At 46.8% G+C, this 19,589-nt stretch overlaps 1 protein-coding gene across 1 annotated transcript; it reads right to left on the bottom strand.

Moving 5' to 3' along the window:
- Positions 1-9,858: 9,858 nt before the first annotated feature.
- rad9a (RAD9 checkpoint clamp component A) lies at positions 9,859-14,757 on the bottom strand. Its single transcript, XM_080525433.1, has 13 exons — positions 14,668-14,757; positions 14,014-14,110; positions 13,696-13,766; positions 13,478-13,551; positions 13,316-13,367; positions 13,064-13,178; positions 12,787-12,886; positions 12,563-12,669; positions 12,362-12,468; positions 11,299-11,363; positions 10,748-10,855; positions 10,381-10,618; positions 9,859-10,269 (listed from the first exon to the last, which is right to left on the bottom strand). The coding sequence occupies exons 2-13, from the start codon at positions 14,045-14,047 to the stop codon at positions 10,162-10,164; spliced, it is 1,179 nt and encodes a 392-aa protein (XP_080381559.1). The 5' UTR covers positions 14,048-14,110; positions 14,668-14,757; the 3' UTR covers positions 9,859-10,161.
- Positions 14,758-19,589: the final 4,832 nt, after the last annotated feature.

Here is a 19,589-nt window from a genome sequence, read left to right as displayed (position 1 = left end):
AAAGAGCAATGTCAGAAAGGCATCCCAGCATCCCTCAGGGCAAAATGTTGGCCGCTACTTTGCGGTGCCACAGACAGAATGCACCGGACAAAGGACCTGTACCAGGTAAACGCATCTCAGTTTTCTGGCAAGTATCTGGCAAGCTAAAACCAGGAAGATGATCCTGTATAATAAAATGCCAATATCACTGTCCCCACTAAGCGATAGTTCTCTATTTTATAACTTATAGTCAGATGGTCCTTTCTTTGAAAGTAGTCTATGGACGAGGAGAAACTGGAATCCATGGTTCAGATCTGTTTAAATAGCCATTACTAACTTCAGCTAACTTTAGCCACTGATAAAGTGATAGGGTTAAAACAACCCTATCAAGTTCAACATTTGGAGCCAAAATAACGTTAGACAGCTCACCTCAAAGTCACCTCTAACCTCAAAGTTAGACAGTTCATTTGAGGTGATTTGGCCACACATTTCGATTTTGATTTCCTCCCCTCCTCTCTGTCAGACGTTGGACTCTGGGTCTGCTCTGCAGAGCTGGGTGGACGTGATAGAGAGAGACCTGGACCGGCAGTTCCCCTTCCATGAGATGTTCCTCTCCAGGGACGGCCACGGGTAACGCAACCTCTCTCTGGGAGGCTAGGATTATTGGGGGGGTAGAGTGATCTGATCTAAGACCTGTGTGTAGGGGAAAATGCCTTGAGTGGGTGTTACCCCGGGCAACATTTTGGTGTTACTTTATCAGCGTTGGTTTGTTAGTGTGTTAAATGTCATGTGAATGTTGTGTTGTGTTGTCTGGGCAGACAGCGCGGTCTGTTCCGGGTGTTGAAGGCCTTCACCCAGTTCCAGCCTGAGGAGGGGTACTGTCAAGCCCAGGGGCCAGTGGCGGCTGTGCTGCTGATGAACATGCCTACTGAGGTATACCTGCTGGCGTCACCATTTAATGATCTTAACATGCTGATGTTCCCTTCATAATCACTGATCTGGAACAACCGGATAGGAGACTTGACTTGCATATACACACAAAGATAATCTGGCCGATTTTGGCACGATTTCCCCCCCTTGGTTATGGGGGGGAAATGTTATCGGATGGCTCTAAAGATTATCCTACAAGATTATCCTGTGGTGTGAGGTGTGTTAAGAGTCAATTTCTCCCGACAATCTGCTCGGAAAACGGTCGGGGCCGATGATCTTAAAAATTAAACGTGTTCAATATTTACGATCAAAAATCCAGCGAGCTGACTGTCTGACGCGTGTTCTTCTTTTCGTTCTTCGGCAATTTATTTGCCCTGTCACACATGGCTGCCTCGTACAGGTCAGTCAGGGTACTATTACCCTGATCACGCGAGATTTCTGCCTTGGGGGACGAGACTCTAGACTGTCGTAGATCAGGGGGCTATTCCACGTACCGTGATTAAATCTGATCCAGGTTCAAATCAGATCCGGGCGCTTAATTTCAGCTTGCCTTCCATTCCAACAATGTGGCTCAAATAATTTGCTGCTTGGTTGCTATGCAACCAATCCTTCTGAACAAACCTGGTAGCGAGCAGGTTTACAGGCTGGTTTAGGTAATACGTGCGTCAAAAATGTCTCACAGGCGGAAACTACATCCCGAACGACAGTTCCGTCAAGTGTCTTTTAGGAAATATTAGTTCCCACTTTTTACAAGATAGATAGATAGATAGTTTGACTGTGTGATAGATAGATAATTTGATATTTTGAAAGTGTGTTGATCGATAGATAGATAGATAGATAGTTTGATTGTGTGATAGATAACTTGATATTTTGAAAGTGTGATAGATAGATAGATAAATTAAAAAGTGTAAAAAAAATAGGTATGTCTATCAACTTGTATTGCCATCATCACAGTGGTGTGTTTGGCGCAGGGGTTAAGGCAGCCAGCTAGAGGTCCGAAGGTTGCCGGTTTGATACTTGATTTAATTTAATGTTTATTTTCTTTTACATTTAACCGAAGCCTTCATGCAAATCGATTTACAATATGTATATATCTGTCTAAGTGAATCATCTATCCATCAGTAATCATAAGAAAAAATAATCTATGCCAAATCCAGGGTCCAGTTAGAAGAACATCATTTACTACTCAGAAAGGCTTCAAACACCATTGTAATCGTGTCAGTTCTTGTAAATTAGCCTACACCATAATTTTATAGCCTACATACTTTTTTAGATGAGATTTTAGATTAGATTCAGACAACGAAATGCAGCATGCTGCTGATATCACCACAGTAGTAAATATACATTTATTAAAATATGAACATAATAACAATGAACAATAACTGGGGCTAGTATGACCTACGCATTTAATCGGTCAGCAATTTCTTGCCAAACCATTTCCCTCGCCTTGTTAGTTGCGGCAGTATTGCACTATTTTACATCTTATTTTTCGTCTTTATAAAGATCAATAAGTAGGACCGCTGCGCAATAAGTAGGACCGCTGCGCAGGGTAGTATCTTCATTTCGACAGTTCGACTCTTCTGGGCTCTTTATGTCTGCATGCACGCGCCCATATCGAGGATTTCTAAACCGGTGTTCTGTGAACACTGATGACACAAGGCTGATCCTCGTTCGAGGAATCACTTGAGGCTTGAATCCCAATCACGAGTTGCCTGAACGCGGATTTTATTTTAATCGCCGATATACTAATCCAACGTACGTGGAATACCCCCCAGATCTTTATGTATGTGGTGTGCTGTATTGGGAATATCGGAGCACACCACACACAATATGATCAAAACTTTTCAATCCATGATTTTGTATCTTCATGTGTGGGGTCTCTCTGATAAAAAGAAAAATCGGTTAAGATTTAGAAAATCTTTAGTTGTGTACCAGGCTTCACTTTCACCTCTCCAGTGATCAAAAGGGGAAAAGACAAGCACCGTCTGTTCACAGTGACACCCCGTGCATAGGCTTCCTCTCTCTTTCTCACCACCTCTTTCCTGTCCTAGGCGGCGTTCTGGTGTCTGGTACAGATCAGTGAGCAGTACCTTCCTGGTTACTACAGCCCCCTGCTGGTAAGCTCTCAAACACACACGTCAACATTGACCTTTCTCTCTCTGCTTGGGGGATTCTGGGAGAAGAGGAGAATAGAATTGTATTTGTCTGTCAGTCAAAAACTGAAAAAACTGGGAATGTGCATCACACTCACACTCTCACACAGTGGCGGCTGGTGATAAAAATGTTGGGTGGGGCACAGGTTATGGGGGCATGCTCCACGGGGAAGAATATAAACTTTAGAATCTGGATTTACAGTCGATTTTAGCATGAGAATATATATATAACTTGTATTAAAGGGCAAACTGCAAACACACCAAAAATATAATGCACAACAACTGACAAATCAACTGGAATAGTCTTTGTTAGCAGAGTAGACCTAATGTTAACAGAATGGACTTATACCCTTTGTCTATCTGTGCAGCGGTAAGGTGAATAATTCTAGCAGCTCAAATGGATTGTACTGTCCAGACAGTTGTCTTGTTTAGCCATTCAACTAGGCATTATTTATTCAATGGAGAAAGACATGGAACACAATGCAATTGTGATAATAAATGTGTTCTTTGTTACTTCTTTAATTAAATTAAAGTGTACCTTTCTATTATCATACAATATTTCCTTGAACATGTAAACACTATAATCATACAGTTGTCTTTCTATTAGTTGTCTCTGTCATACTGAACTGTTTGTTATCATCCTGAACTATCTCTGTTGCTCACCTCACCTCAGTTCTGTCTCTATTGCTCTCCTCTCCTGTTGTCTGTCTCTCTGTTGCTGTCCTGTTGTCTGTCTCTCTGTTGCTGTCCTGTTGTCTGTCTCTCTGTTGCTCTCCTCTCCTGTTGTCTGTCTCTCTGTTGCTGTCCTGTTGTCTGTCTCTCTGTTGCTCTCCTCTCCTGTTGTCTGTCTCTCTGTTGCTGTCCTGTTGTCTGTCTCTCTGTTGCTGTCCTGTTGTCTGTCTCTCTGTTGCTGTCCTCTCCTGTTGTCTGTCTCTCTGTTGCTGTCCTGTTGTCTGTCTCTCTGTTGCTGTCCTGTTGTCTGTCTCTCTTTTGCTGTCCTGTTGTCTGTCTCTCTGTTGATGTCCTGTTGTCTGTCTCTCTGTTGCTGTCCTCTCCTGTTGTCTGTCTCTCTGTTGCTCTCCTCTCCTGTTGTCTGTCTCTCTGTTGCTGTCCCCCATGTTCGCCTCAGTGCTGCTAGCGACACCCGACCCAGTGCTAACTGCTTCGTGGCTCTCACTCTCAACAACATTGGTCGTCGCAGCTGCATTATTATTATTATTTTTTTTACTTAGCTATAACAGGTAGTGTTGTTCCGATACCATTTTTTGATCCCGATCCCGATACCGATACCTGACCGCGCAGTACTTGCCGATACCGAGTACCGATCCGATACCACGCGTTTGAAAAAACAAAACAAAAAAACATGTTTTTTGAGCCGCATACTCACCTCGATGTAAAATTATTGCTAACACTTAGTCTGGCACTGCTCAAAACCTTTGTAAAACAGGAAAAAATACCAACAGAGAGTGAATGCTATAGAACTTATTTTATTGTCTACCTGGTATGGTGACAAGAAAATCAACCCCTTATAAAACCTGAAATGTGGCTCTCACAGATGCCAATCAGTGCAATATCCATTTAAGATATAAAACAGTCGTAGTAGTAGTGCAACAGCAAGTGAACATTTACAAACAAAATAACTTTAGTACTTAAAAAAAAAACAAAAAAAAAAAAAACGTTAGTACTCGCCGATACCGATACCAGCATTTTTGTGCGTATCGGTGGCCATGCCGATACTAGTATCGGTATCGGAACAACACTAATAACAGGGCTCTCAAGTCTCACGCATTGGGCGTGAGACACACGCATTTCAACCCGTTCACACGCCACATTTCAAGCCGTGTGTCTCACGCCCAATGCGTGAGACTTGAGAGCCCACTAATGTGCGTCCGTTTCATTTTTGCAGCTTTCTCTTACGAATTTAGCCTAGGCTATGCGTAGCCTACGTCCTGCGTGGCCCCCTAGTGGTAGTGGCCCTAGGCTGCAGCCTAGGTAAGCCTATGCGTTAATCCGCGCATGCTCAGGGCGAAATAGGAGACAGCCAAGTGGAGCGCTGCTACAGCTCATGTGTTAGCCAAAAGTATTCGCACTGCCATAGTATCCCATTCGTCCGGCGTCCCGACTCTCTACCCTTGTATATACTGTATATGTATGTATTTTCACAGTGAATTTCACACAGATAAAATTGTTATTGTATTGGAGGATTTTTAATGAATGCTGATAGGCGCCGACAGAATATCAGCCGCATTTTATGAGTACACAATGTTTATTTTTAAAAACGTTTACAAGTAGGAACTAGGAAGTGTTGGAAGGTGGGGGCGGCGCCCTAGCGCCCTCTATTGGCCAGCCACCACTGCTCTCACACACACACACTCTCACACACACACGCTCACACACACACTCACACACACGTGCACACGCACACGCACACGCACACGCACGCACACACACACACACACACACACACACACACACACACACACTCTCACAGCTGTATGCTTGTTGTATCAGTAAGGTGTTTGGTAACCACAGTCCTCAGACTCTCCTGTCTGGTGTTGTGTGCAGGAGGGGGTTCTGTTTGACGCCGCCATGTTGATCTGGGTGCTTAAAAGGACGTGTCCCGCCATCCACAAACACCTGCAGAGGCACGGGGTGGAGCCGCTCATGTTCGCCACCGATTGGCTTATGTGCCTGTACACCCGCCACCTGCCCTTCAACACCCTGCTCCGGGTGTGGGACCTGTTCTTCTGCTACGGTCTGTCCCACCAACCAATGACGAATGAGCCCCCAAATGAATGAACAAACCCAACAACCAATCAAAACCTCTTAGATAGATCTATCTATCCTCAACACTCCTCTGTGCTAATCTCATCCTTGATCAGTCATTTTCATTCCTTTCATTCTTGAAGGTTATTCGGGTTTCTCCTTTAACCTGTGTGTAACCTTCTCTCCCCCCCCCTCTCTCTCACTCCCCCCCTCTCTCTCACTCCCCCTCTCTTCCCCCCCACCTCTCTCTCCCACTTTGCCCCTGTCTTCCCCCCCCCCCTCTCTCTCACTCCCCCTCTCTTCCCCCCCCACCTCTCTCTCCCACTTTGCCCCCCCCCCTCCCCCAGGTGTTCGTGTGTTGTTCCAGGTGGCGGTGGTGTTGGTGCGCAGGGCTCTGGGGCGGGTGGACCAGCGGGAGGAGTGTGATGGACAGATGGAGACGCTGGAGCAGCTGAGGGGCGTCAGGGAGCAGGTGCAGGAGGAGGACGACACCTTCGTCTCGGAGGTGAGACACCTGGGGCCTCCTGAGACGCACACCTGCTTTACAGCCAGATACAACTGGACTACATCCTGTACTGTACCTCTCCATTGTTCAAAATTTATCAAATCGTGACGTTAGAATTATTATTTATTTTTTTATTTTTTTACATAATCTGATCCATTAGGTGTTTATGAATGCCTGTGTGGTGTTATTTTTTAAATGTTGAAATCTTTGAGTTAGTAATTCATAAAATACAAAGGTTCCATCTCACAAAACATAATGGAATGTAAAAACTTTGACGCTCAATATCTCTGAACTACCCTAGACGGAGTTAGAACCTTATCATTCTAAGCTCATGAAATGACCATTACTCACTCCGTTCCATGCGTTACAATGAGCTCGTCCTCCAATTTCTACTGGCCTCAGCCTCCCGTGACATACCATACCAGCAAGTCCTATGCTACGCTATTTACACAAGATTTATCTGATACATACTTACATATTACATACATACATACATACATATTAAACTCTCTTACACTGTCCTACCCCTCACCCCAGGTGTGCTCCGTGCCCCTCTCTGGCAGAGATCTGGAGAAGCGGACGGAGAAAGAGCTGGAGAAGTGGAGGAAGGAGAGGCCGTCCTCCACGTTTGACCCCCGGGGCCGTTGCCACGGATACCGGATGGCGTGGGCGAAGGCTCGAGACAAGGAGGAGGAGCAGGAGAGGAAGGAGAGGCGGGAAGGGAACCTGTCTCTCCCTCTGTTCCGCTCGCCCTCCACCCTCTCCCTCTCTCCCTCTCTCCTCCGCAAGAGGTGGAAAAGAGGAAGCAAGTCTGACGTGGGAGAGTGGGAGGGAGGAGGAGGGAGAGAAGGGAGGAGGATTTCAGCGGAGGTGAAGGAGGAGAGCAGCGCGGGAGGGAATCTCAGAAGAGGGATCCGGATAGATAGCAGTCTGGAGAGCGTTCCGGGTGCTTCCGCTGAAGAGGACAGGGCTTCAACGACACAGACGGAATCACTAGAACAAACCAGAGAGGTACAACCGACCGCAGGTCCAGTCGGAGAAACCCTCCAGCAGTATGGTCATCACTCTGACCTGACCACCCAGGGCCAGCGAGAGCCAGAGAGCCAGGCTAGCCTCGGTCAAACACAGACCACCACGGTGTGTAGCCACAGTCAGGGACAGGACACCGACCAATGTAGAGTCAGGATGGAAACGCAGGAAGAAATAAACAACCAGTTGGGAGAGGGTGCAAACACAGTCGCCCCAGAGCAGGCACGGGTTGAGACACCCACAAAGGCAGAGAAAGACAAGGAGACCTCCTTGGCAGAGACACACACCTATACGGCTCCAGAGACTGGGACACACCCAGAGACCATCCCAGAGGAGGAGACAGCTACTGACCCAGAAACAGACACGGAAGAGAACGAGACAGACACAGAGAGACAGACAGAACAAAGTACTGATACAGACACACAGACAGACATTGAGTCGAGGAAAGAGTCAGAGCCAGAGCATGAGACAGACGCACACACAGAGACAGAGACACACTCGGACGCAGTGAAAGAGACAGAGACATGTGAAGAGAGAGAAAGAGAGACCGACGCAAACTCAGAGGAAAACACAAAGCCACTGACGGAAACAGAAAAAGAAAACGAGACAGATACACACACAGAGACAGAGACACACTCAGACGCAGCAAAGGAGACGGAGACATGTGAAGAGAGAGAAAGAGAGACCGACACAAACTCAGAGGAAAACACAAAGCCACTGACAGAAACCGAAAAAGAAAGTGAGACAGACCAAAACACAGAAGCACGCTCAGAGAAAGAGTTGAAGGCACGCCTAGAGTCAGCGTCACACATAGGGCCAGAAACAGAGATAAGGGTCGAGGCAGAGAGAGAAACAGAGGTAGAAGAAAGTTCTTCTAGAGAGTTCTACACACAGAGGGGAAATGACACAAACACAGATGCAAAGAAAGACACACACACAGAGAAGGAGGTAGAGACGGAGGTACTGCTACCCAGGGACACAGAGACCAGGGTGCGTAAGGAGGAACACACTGGCAGCGAAAAAGACTTGGAGCCACCGATAGACATTCAGACACCTACAGAGACGGGGCAGTGTAGAATAATATCGTCAGATCAGGGGCAGGAATTTCCTCATTCTGCCAACTCTAATTCCTCTGCTGAACCTGAGGGGGACTTTTCAGACCCAACACCCCAAGACCAGAAGAACTCAGAAGACCCCCAGAGTCTCGTCTCCGTAAATGGAGATGAGGAGAACCAGGAGACGCAAGACGGTAAAGAGACAGAAGTGAGAGATGAGGAATCCCCCATCCGCCACACTTCATCTGACATCCCTCCACCTCCACCAGTACACAAGGGGGAATCCCCGAAAGCTGAAGTGCCTCCTCCTAAACCTGGCAACCGACAGTCCCAGGATAATGGCGACTCATCCTCCTCCCCTGCAGATCCAATGACTGGATCTGGCAACCCAGTATCCACTGCCTCTCCCTCCTCCTCCTCCCAGAGGACGCTTAACAGGACTCCACCCTTACAAGACGGTGGACCCTTCCGTCCAAACCCTCCGGAAGACTTCCGCCTCCGCAAGTCCTCCAGTGCCCGGGGGTCACGCCTCCCCCGGCGGCTCTCAGAGGATCTCTTTATCGACCCGCACCTGCCGAACCCCGCCCCCATACACCTCAACCAACCACACTCCACGCCCCCCACCACACAATCTAACACAGTCCCAACTCCCCACTCCAACCAACCACACCCTACCCCAACAGCACATACCGCGGCCTCTGCACTCGTTGATAAGGAGCTACGACACCCAGACACGCCTAAGACAGAGCTAGGCGCTCCGAAACCAGGCCACGGTCCGACAGACACCCCCAAGCGCTTTGGTCTCTTCCGCAGGCTCAGGGGGGAGCAGCTGAGGGACAAAGTGTCTGTCCCCAAGATCCTGATCCAAGATTTCAGTGATGGGGCGGGGGAGGGGTGCACAGTAACGGGGGAAGAGGAGGGGGGAGAGAAGCTAAGCTCCAGAGAGAGGAGACGACGAAGGAGGAAGCAAGAGAGGAGGGAGAAAGAGGAGGAGAAATTACGGAAGAAGAGGGAGAAGGAGAGGGAGAAAGAGAGAGAGAAGGAGAGGAGGAAAATAAAGACGAGGGGAAAGAGTTTCCAGGTGCAAAAGGTTAATATCAGCAGCACTGTCCCTCCCCCTGGAAACAGCGGCTCACAGACACTTTGTTCCAAAAGAAACTCCGCTCCTCACTTCGAAGCATACTTTTAAGACAGAGACACAGACGACTGAAAAGGTTTGAAAACCAAAGGCAATCGCTTATGAAACTCATTGCTCATCTTATCCAAATGTAGGACTTTGAGGAATGTAAATGAAACAATTCTATTTTCAAACTCTGAGAAATGTGTTTTATTCCTTGGGCTTGTGTACATTGTAAAACAACTGTGCTAACATAATCAGGAAGTGCTTGTTGTCCATTTCCTCTTCATAATTCTTTTATGAGTTTTCAGAGTCTGACCGGCATTATCATCACAGTCCAATAAAATAAAAAATAAAGACTTTATGTCCAGTTTCTCCCCTTCCATCGGAGAGGATCTGATCAGTTTCAGTGCGTACTTCCTTTTAATTCTGCACCGCCCGCAACAAGAAGAGCTCTATACTTTATGTCCAAAGGTCGTAAAAATATATATTTGAAGTGCAAGATTCAACACCCAGTATACAGTGAATCCCAAAGTAAATTGTGATTTAACATTCCTTTCTTTCATGGCGTCCATCTGTATCCTTGCAGGGCGTCCATGAGGTCCATGTGATGGAGGTTTCTAGCTCCTACACCTCGTCTTCACTGTCGCTTGCGAGCACTTCCTGGTTTTCTATCGTTTGATTGACCAGCTGAGAGGAATTGGGACACACTGATCCAAAAAATAGGGAGCGGAACTAAGAGAGAGAGAAGGAAAGGTAGGAAGTAGAATAGGTTATTTTTGTTGTATTTTGATACCAGTTAAGTCATTCTACCATTCACAGCAAGTCAGTTTACCCCCAAAATACCTTTTTATTGGGTGGTCTGTCTGTCTCTTCTTCTTCCTCCTCCTCCTCTTCCGCCAAGCTCTCTACCCTGGCTTTGTGATTGGCTACTGGCGGTTGGGGTATAAGCAAGTGATTGGGTGTGGGGGTCTGGGGTGCATGATCCTCAGAGGGACCCACCAATTCACTGGTCTCCATGGCGATGAGATAGGAGTCTATGTCGTCATTCATGAAATCATCAGGAGGGGGCGGTGTTTGCACTCTGGGGAGAAAGAATGTCTCTTTTTTATTATAGATATGACTGCTGTGAATGCCAGATAGTTACTTTTCCTACTGAAAAGTAAAAAGGCTTAAACTGTAGACATTAATTGTTTCAATGTGTATCAATTACCGTTTTGTGTTGTTGTTGTTATGGTTACGGAGGTTGGAGTCATCAGACAGAGTGGCGAGCACAAAGTTCACTTCCAGAACACTGTCCGTCACAGACAACACCACAGGACTGACACACACACACACACACACACACAAAAATCAAATTAACCAAATTAAATCAAATGCAACCGTCTCAAAAGGTTGACATGCAAAACTGCTGACCACTGAACACCAAACAACTGTGTGTGTGTGTGTGTGTGTGTGTGTGTGTGTGTGTGTGTGCGTGTGCGTGTGCGTGTGTGTGTGTGTATGAGTGGTAAGTCGTGAGCTTAGAATGTTCTATCTCCGTTTAGGGCAGTTCAGAGATATTGAGCGTCAAAGTTTTTACATTCCGTTTCGTGAGATGGAACCTTTGTATTTTATGAATTACTAACTCAAAAATGTCAACATTTTAAAAATAACACCACACAGGCATTAATAAACAAATGGATCAGATTATGTAAAAAACTCAATTTTGACAAAAATGTAGATAGAACCTTATAATTCTAACGTCACGAAGTGTCTCCTTACCTGCCTGGCTCATCAAAATACACTGATACAGGGAGACCTGTGGACTCTGCAAACACCAGCAGGCCCTGGAACACAACGTAAACACACGGCTTTGTTCTAGAATGCCTTCAGAAACACTATTACACTGCTATGACCTGTGATGGCTGGTTAGGACTCAGTGACAACCTCTTGACCGCAGGACATCACCCTACCTTGATGAAAGAAACATATGGGACATCAGTTTCCTGTATTCAGGCCTCCATAGGCTACACTTGTGCGACTAGTACGCTGTTCGCGCTGCGCAGCACTGTTGTAAGCACGTAAGTACTGTCAGTACTGTCCTAAGTACTTTTGCGTAGCCTACGTGGGGCCTAGTGCGCAGTGGTGTCATCACACTTCTGTACACACTTATGGCTTTGATATTAGCGATTACATAATGAATGGTTGAGAACAGCTGCATTCAAAGCAGGGTAGCCCAAGTCAAGACTGTACTGTAGAGTATTGTAACAAACAAAGCTAGCCAGCTAGCTAGTAAACAAAGGCTGCCGGGCTCTCGTCGAGAAATCGAGAGAGCAGAGTTCCCACACCTTCTGAAACATCAAATTCAAGCACCTTTCAAGCACCTTTCAAGGACTTTCAAGACTCAATTCCCTCAAATTCAATGACCCAACACGGCATAGTTTGAGACAGAACTAGTTGACGAGCTAAGTAAAACATTTTTTTATATATATATTTTTTTTAGAGAGAGAGAGAGAGGGGAATTCAAGCACTTTCACTGACCCATGTCTATTTTCAAAAGCTTTTAAGACCTTGATTTCTTTTTCTCAAATTCGCAAACTTTCAATGGTTTCAAGGACCCGTGGGAACCCTGAGAGAGGTGCACGACACCCTCTGCAACAGTCGCGCGACCTTCGCAAACCTACGCAGAGCCCTGGTTGCGTTGATGTTGTCGAGGAAGCGTGAATCGGGCCTTCAGTCTTCTCTCTTCCCTGACCACTTTCTCCTCGCTCTCTCACCATCCTCCCTCCCTCCCTCCCTCTCTCCCTCTCTACACCGTCCCCTTCTCCAGTTCCCGTTCTCTCACCCTCAGCTCTTTCAGGCAGAAGGTGATGCTGGTCTGAGCTCCGATTGAAAAAAGGTCAAACTCGTCTGAACACAGACACAGCTCTGTCAGCATGGCTTTGGACTGCTCTAAAAGAGACAGGGACAGAGAGAGAGAGAGAGGATGAATTTCATATCGGGTTGTCGACTTCAATAGTGAAGAAAAAAAAACTGTTCTCCTCACCCGCCTCGTCCTCCACGTGGTTCCTGAACCACACCCGCTCGCCGCTCACCGACACGCTCACTTCCTCCAGAGAGGGAGGGAAGTGAAGCACCGTGTCAACCAGCAACCTGGCGGAGGAGAAGAAGAAAAAAAAAAGAAAAGAAAAGAGGGACATTGCTCAGAGAGAGGATAAGAGAAGGACAGACTGACGACTGACAGAAGAAGAGGAGGAGGAGGTGCCGTACCTGGGCTGGGCACGGAGCACGTTGGCACACCTGTCCTTATCAAACACGGCCTGCAAACTCTCACTGTCCTGGAACGACAGGTTGTGTGTCTTAAGCAGCCCTACACACGCACGCGCACGCACACACACACACACACACACACACACACACACACACACACACACACACACACACACACACACACACACAGCAGTTTAGATAGAAGCCCTTATCACAACTAAAGTCAACTGCTCCAGAGCCAATCCTAGAGGGCTGATGACAGCGTTATGGTCCATACCGTGTTTGCAGTGCAGGGTGAAAGTGAGGCGACTCTTGTCTCCGTCGAGCTCGACGTGACACTTCTCTACGGTCTTCTCCAGAGAGGACAGAGACCTGAACACTGCCTGGACACACTGAGAGAGGGAGGAGGAGGGGAGTGAGTGAACACGGTAGAAGAGATTGGAAGTGGAACCCTGGTACGTGTGGAGACCAGAGAAACAGTCCAGAGAAGATTGTCAGGACAACAGAAAAACGCAGAAATGACGAATACCTTGATGGCCATCTTGCAGCGGAAGGAATGTCCTCCACGGGGAATGGTGTATCTGTGGTAGCATAGAGGCCAGAGCTTAATCCAGAGTCAGAGACAGAGACATGTTTGTTTGTCTCCCTCCCTGCCTCTCTCTCTCGCACGTACATGTACACGCACACACACCTGCTAAAGAAGAGCGGGGCGAACAGGAAGCAGGCGTAGGCCGAGCGGGAGGAGTTGACGGAACGCAGGGCGAGCTAGGAGACACAGAACACACACAGGTCTCAACCAACTCCACAACCCTCTGTATACCCATTCTGTAAATACAGAGAATGATATGACAGTAACAGTGTACATACTGTATGTGTGTGTGTGTGTGTGTGTGTGTATGGATAACTCACCCCATCCTCCTGAGGCTCCAGATACAGCTCATCACCTATTCTGGACAGGGAGTGGATGGCTTTGGCCAGCACTATGAGACACACACACACACACACACACACACACACACACGCACGCACGCACGCACGCACACAGAGACAGACAGACAGACAGACAGACAGAAGAAGAACACTGTCAGAAAGCTTGAATGTTACATATTGCACCTTTAAAAGTAATACATGATTATAATGTTATATTTATATATGATATAATATAATAATAATATATGATTATTATATAAGTTACCATTAAATATGACCAAGTAGTAAGAGTGCTACCTTTCACATTCCCTCCTGTCACAACGCAGTCCATCTCTGGTCCTGGGCCGTGCTGCTGACAGGGTGTGAAGCTGACAGGCTTCTGTGTGGGTGGCCTCTGGAAGCAGAACGGATGTTTTCAGATCAGTGGTGTGCAGCTCATTACAAAAAGAGAGGATTCGGCTTATCATCCTCAAGGACACACCATACTTTGACTCGTCAATGTATCGACACTGTGCCTGGTTTATTGTTTGGTCTTGAGCTGTCAAAGTTTGACTCCATGAGAGCAAGCTGCTTTATCGTCATCATGATTCTAACAATGCTAACATTTCAAACCTCTCATCTTTCATGCCAATGTTCCTGGCAACTTAAAAATACACTCACCGAACACGTTATTAGGAACACTACACTAAAACTGGGTAGGGCCTCCCTTTGATGTTGGAATACATTAATTTGAGATTGTGGTCCATGATGACATGATTGCATCACGCAATTCCTGCAGATTTGTCAGGTGCACTTTCAAGCTGTGAATCTCCTGTTCTACCACCTCCCAAAGGTGTTCTATTGGATTCAGAACCGGTGACTGGGAAGGCCACTGAAGAACACTGAACTCATTGTCATGTTCATGAAACCAGTTTGAGACGACCTTAGCTTTGTCACATGGTGCATTCTCACCTACTGCATTTGCGTGTGGTTCTCCAGCTGCACAGCCGCAGAGAGGAAAGCGCTACAGAGAGTCGTGAGATCGGCCCAGAAGATCATCGGCGCCCCCCTCCCCTCTCTGGAAGAGCTGTACAACACACGCTGCAGGAAGGCCTCCAAGATCTCCAGAGACCCATCCCACCCTGGGAACGAACACTTTGTTCAGCTACCCTCGGGCAGGCGGTTCAGGACCATGTCCGCAAGGACAAATAGACTGAAGTTCAGCTTCTACCCTAGGCCCTGAACACAGCAAAGACCTAGGTTCTAGGCCCTGGACAATCTAGACAATTTGATGGCAGCTACTGGATTGTAATCAAGTGCAATACTGAAATACAACTGTGAACATTTCAAAACCTGCAAACTGCAACACTTTAAATGAATGTGCAATAATACTATGTGCAATATGACAACCCTTGTGCACATAAGGTTCAGAGATAGGAAAAGTTAGGATATTTATAGCATAGAGTACAGCACAGTGTTTTATTGTATAGTATAGTAGTATAGTATAGCAGATAGTGTACATAGCCTTTATTTATGTAAACCAGCTCTTTTCCCTTCTTGTTTTTAGTATTTTTTTCCTAGCACCAGGGGAGCCCCCCCTCCCAAATTTCGTTGTATGGTACCTGTCCTGTACTGTATTAATGACAATAAAGACCATTCATTCATTCATTATCATACTGTAGCCATTAGATGGGTACATTGTGGCCATGAAGGGATACACATGCATGGTTAGCAGCAACACTCAAACAGGTTGTGTCACAAGCGATGATTGATTGGTATTAACGGACCCAAAGTGTGCCAAGAAGACATTCCCCACACCACTACGCCACCTGAATAATTGAGCAGGTGTACAGGTGTTCCTATCGTGTTCGGTGAGTGTAGTTTAGATAGCTATAACGACATAGGTAGCTAGCTAGCTTGAAAGCTCCGTTCTTTTCATCTCCAGCAACTAGCCAAATATTTTGTGCATAATCGTTCAAGTATCTTTCCCATTACGCACACACTTTGATTACGTCTCCAATAAACTTAGACCACGCTGGTTTGCTTAGCTACTCACATTGTTTACTTCTGGCCGCCATAACGCGTTGCGTCATCCTTCCTGCTGACCAATCACAGAAAAGACGCGACCAAGCTTCTGCGCAGGTTCAAGGAACCGCTGGAGACTTGGGGCCCTGTCATGCCAGATTGAGTCCGCTTGGTCAAATAGTGTCCGCTTGCTGTAATCAATGTCTTTTGAACGCCGTTGCTATGGGCTTATCTAATCTTCTTGCACTTGAATAGCATTAAGGTTGATGCAGGCTCACTAGTCAGCTATAGCTTTTATGTTGGCCCTGTTAGAATAGTTTTCAATTTTTCCTTCAATTAAGTAATACTCACTGATCCAACATGACTGTATTGGTCAAAGCAAGCTTTTCACACCTTGGCTTTCACTAATCACTCCAAGATCAGTTTTTCAACGGTTTTTTACTTTTTTCAAGGTAAAGAGGAGGAAGGATGCTGTTTAGAAGTATTGAAACTGTGCCTGGAGTTTAATGCCAAAACATGTGACCAAGAACAAAACCTTTTTTGTTACCTAGACATAAGTTATATATGAGATGAGGTGTGGAAGTAATTTCATCCCTACTCCTTAAGCTTGGACATAAAAATAGCAGAGTGGCCAAACCAAAAAAGTCCCATGACCACACTTTGAAGAGAGCGAGGGCGTGTGCCTGCACGTGTGTGTGTGTGTGTGTGTGTGTGTGTGTGTGTGTGTGTGTGTGTGTACTGTGTATGTGTGTGTGTGTGTGTGTGTGTGTGTGTGAGAGAGAGAGAGAGAGAGAGAGAGAGAGAGAGAGAGAGAGAGAGAGAGAGAGAGAGAGAGAGAGAGAGAGAGAGAGAGAGAGAGAGAGGGCAGATAATCAGTGTGTGTAGAGGAGGGATTGAGGGCAGTGATCTAGACTCACAGGTCTTTCTCGTTTGGCCTGGGTGCGTTGTGCGTTGGTATGAAGGTTCATTCCAGGAGAGAGGAGTGACAGAACAACGTCTCTACAGAGGAAACAGACACATGTAAAGTTTGTGGAGGACAAGAGTTTAGTGGATAGAAAGTGACATAGTGAGAGAGAGACTGATTGAAGAGACAGAAGCTGTTTTTTGACGCTGCAGCTCAGAGACGAAGAGACACAATGTTGAAACCGTTTTAACATGACATGGAGGACTGAAGGAGGAAAAGTAATTCTACGGAACCAGCGGAAAATATACTCAGAGAGGGGAAATGGGGATTTTATGAGAGTTGACAAGGGAGAAAAATAAGTCAACAAAGCGTTTGGGATTAACTGGTCTAGCATAACAATGGAAAAGGCTGGAACATGAATGAAAGCAGTCCTGTCGTGCTTCCGGACAAGGCAAGACTTGTCATCGGGACGAAACACTGAACCGAGTCAGTGGACACACACACACATAGACAATCCCAGATGCAAACTTCTCTCGTATTCTCTGCACCTAGCCCACTTTATATATCACCAGCTGGTCTGCAGGACTCTCTACCCCAGGGAATCTGATGTGAGGAGTGTTCCTTGTCCAGATGTCCCAGCCACACTCCCTCACAGACACCCAGGCTCTGCTGCAGTCCATGCTCCAGGGACTGAGGCTCCAGCCAGGCACCCCGCAGCCCCAGCAGAATCCCACAGCAGCTACCCGGGACTGGGGGGAGGATGGGGCAAGACCCACCCAGCTCCAGACGACAGGACCTGGGGCAACCGTCTTCGGCAACGGGGCTGTGGGGTTGTCTTCAGTGGAGGATATTAAAGAGCCTGAGGACAGAGCAAGGAGGGGGGAGTTGAGGAAAAGGCATTCTAGGGCGGAGTTCAGGACACCATCGCGGGACTGTGATTTCGAGGCATCGCTCCTCAAAGGGGAGGAAGAGAGGCAGCAACCCCCTGACGTTGTGCCCAAGTGGGGCAAGGGACAGGTTGCGCCACCCCCCTCTGCCACTCAGAGAATATTCCTGCCTCTTTCCCCTAAAGAGGATAATGGCAGTCAAACGGTTACCACAACAGGGACACAAAGTGAGGAGAGTTTTCCGGCAGACGGCACAAACAGGGACTCTGTCACGGATAAGGGGCATGATGGGGTCATGTCCTGCGAGGAGAGATCGGGGACGGGAGAGGAAGTTCCTCGCTGGAGGAGGAAGAGGCGGCTAATGTTCTCGCTGAAGGGGGGAGGATCTGACAAACAACACCCCAAGAGAGAGAACGAAGGGGGGTCTGGGCGGAGGAGGGGGAGAGATGTGGAGGGAGAGATGGATAGAGAGGGACTGGCTGCTTCTTCGAAGGGCGTGAAGAATCAGGATCAGGAGACACTCTCTACTGACGTCAGGATTCTGAATCACCATGACAACCGAGACTATCCAGGATCAACGAACCGTGATGTTATTACCTGTGATGGGTCTCTTCAAGCAGAGGTTTGTGATATCTCTGTCCTACCCCTGGGGGAGGGGGTGGGCCACGGGGATGAAAGACACATGAAGCCTTCATCTCTGGAGGACACCTCGCATTTCATCTCACAGCCCTCCAATCACAACTGCTGGACTACTGTTGCAGAGGGTGCTGGGGATTCTAGAACCTCCGTACAGGATCCGAACCATCACAGTTCCTCCTCAGCCACATCAAAGTCTGGATTCACCCCTAAAGTCTATATGTGGTCCCCGAAGAGGAGTGAAGGTGAGAAGAGGAGTGAAGGTGAGAAGAGGAGTGAAGGTGAGAAGAGGATGCATTTGGAAAAGTTGGGGCAGTTGGAGGTTTTGGGTCAGGATGATATGGAGATATTCTCTGCCAGTCAAGAAACAGCAGAAAGCACCTCTCTCCAAACTAACAAGAAGAAGAGGTTGTCTGAGAACAAAAACAAAAGATGGACCCAGAAGATAAAGGAGGGATGGAGAGATAGGCATGGGAGTTTCGGAAAGAGAGGGAGGAAAGAGGTTCTAGTGGGTGAAGAGAAGAAAGACAAGAAAGAAGTCGAGGTAAGTACACGTGTGTTTGCTTAGATTCACTTTTAAAATAATTTTTTTCTACACTCAGAAAATGTATTTTCAATATTGAATGCATTATTCCACAATAAGAAATTGATTCAAACTTTATTTTTCTTTATTCAATAGTTGTCACCTCAAAATCAGCTGTCAGTCAGAGAAGAATATGCCAATGACATGTCCAAAGAGTGTTCTCAGTCACCTATCAGAGAGGGCCAGGGTGAAGCCTCTCCAGCTTTGTCCGAGGACCACACTAAAGATGGTCACCCCAGGTAAGACAACATATTACCAGACAAACAAACAATCTGACTTTTACACCAGTTATTCCTAACACGCAGGTGATCCTAGGACCTTCATTATTGTCTAGAACAAGGGCAAGAAACATGTTGCTGGTTAGGTTACAATACATAGTAAGGGAAAACATGTATAAAAAAAATACAAAACATGTTTTCATAAGTCTTACTGGTGGCTTTTACCCATTTCACACCAAAGTTATGAAATGAACAACATGTTAACGATGCCAATTCAAATGGATATGCATGGTATTTGATGATGCAAGGAGAGGTTTACATAGCTGAAGCATTAGTCAGGGTGATACTGGGCTCTCTGGCACACACACACACACACACACACACACACACACACACACACACACACACACACACCATAGAGTGTGAGAGACACACTCCTCTCAGCCAGAGGTGATTGGTTAGGTGTGTTTTATATCTCGTGTTTGTCATTACTCTAGATCTGACAGTGACTTTGAGTTCAGCCTTGGATCCTTCAGCTTGTTAGAGGAGATCTCCACAGGGCAGGAGTGGGGCAGGTTTTTAAATCCCACACAAACAGCTCCCTCAGCCAACCAAGGACCAGCTGAGGAGGCCGCAAACCA

This window comes from Nansenia antarctica (genome assembly GCF_963989245.1).
Source record: "Nansenia antarctica genome assembly, chromosome: 3".
NCBI classification, from domain to species: domain Eukaryota; kingdom Metazoa; phylum Chordata; class Actinopteri; order Argentiniformes; family Microstomatidae; genus Nansenia; species Nansenia antarctica.
Note: the sequence above shows the minus strand (reverse complement) of the source record. Positions and strands in the feature narration are given on the sequence as shown.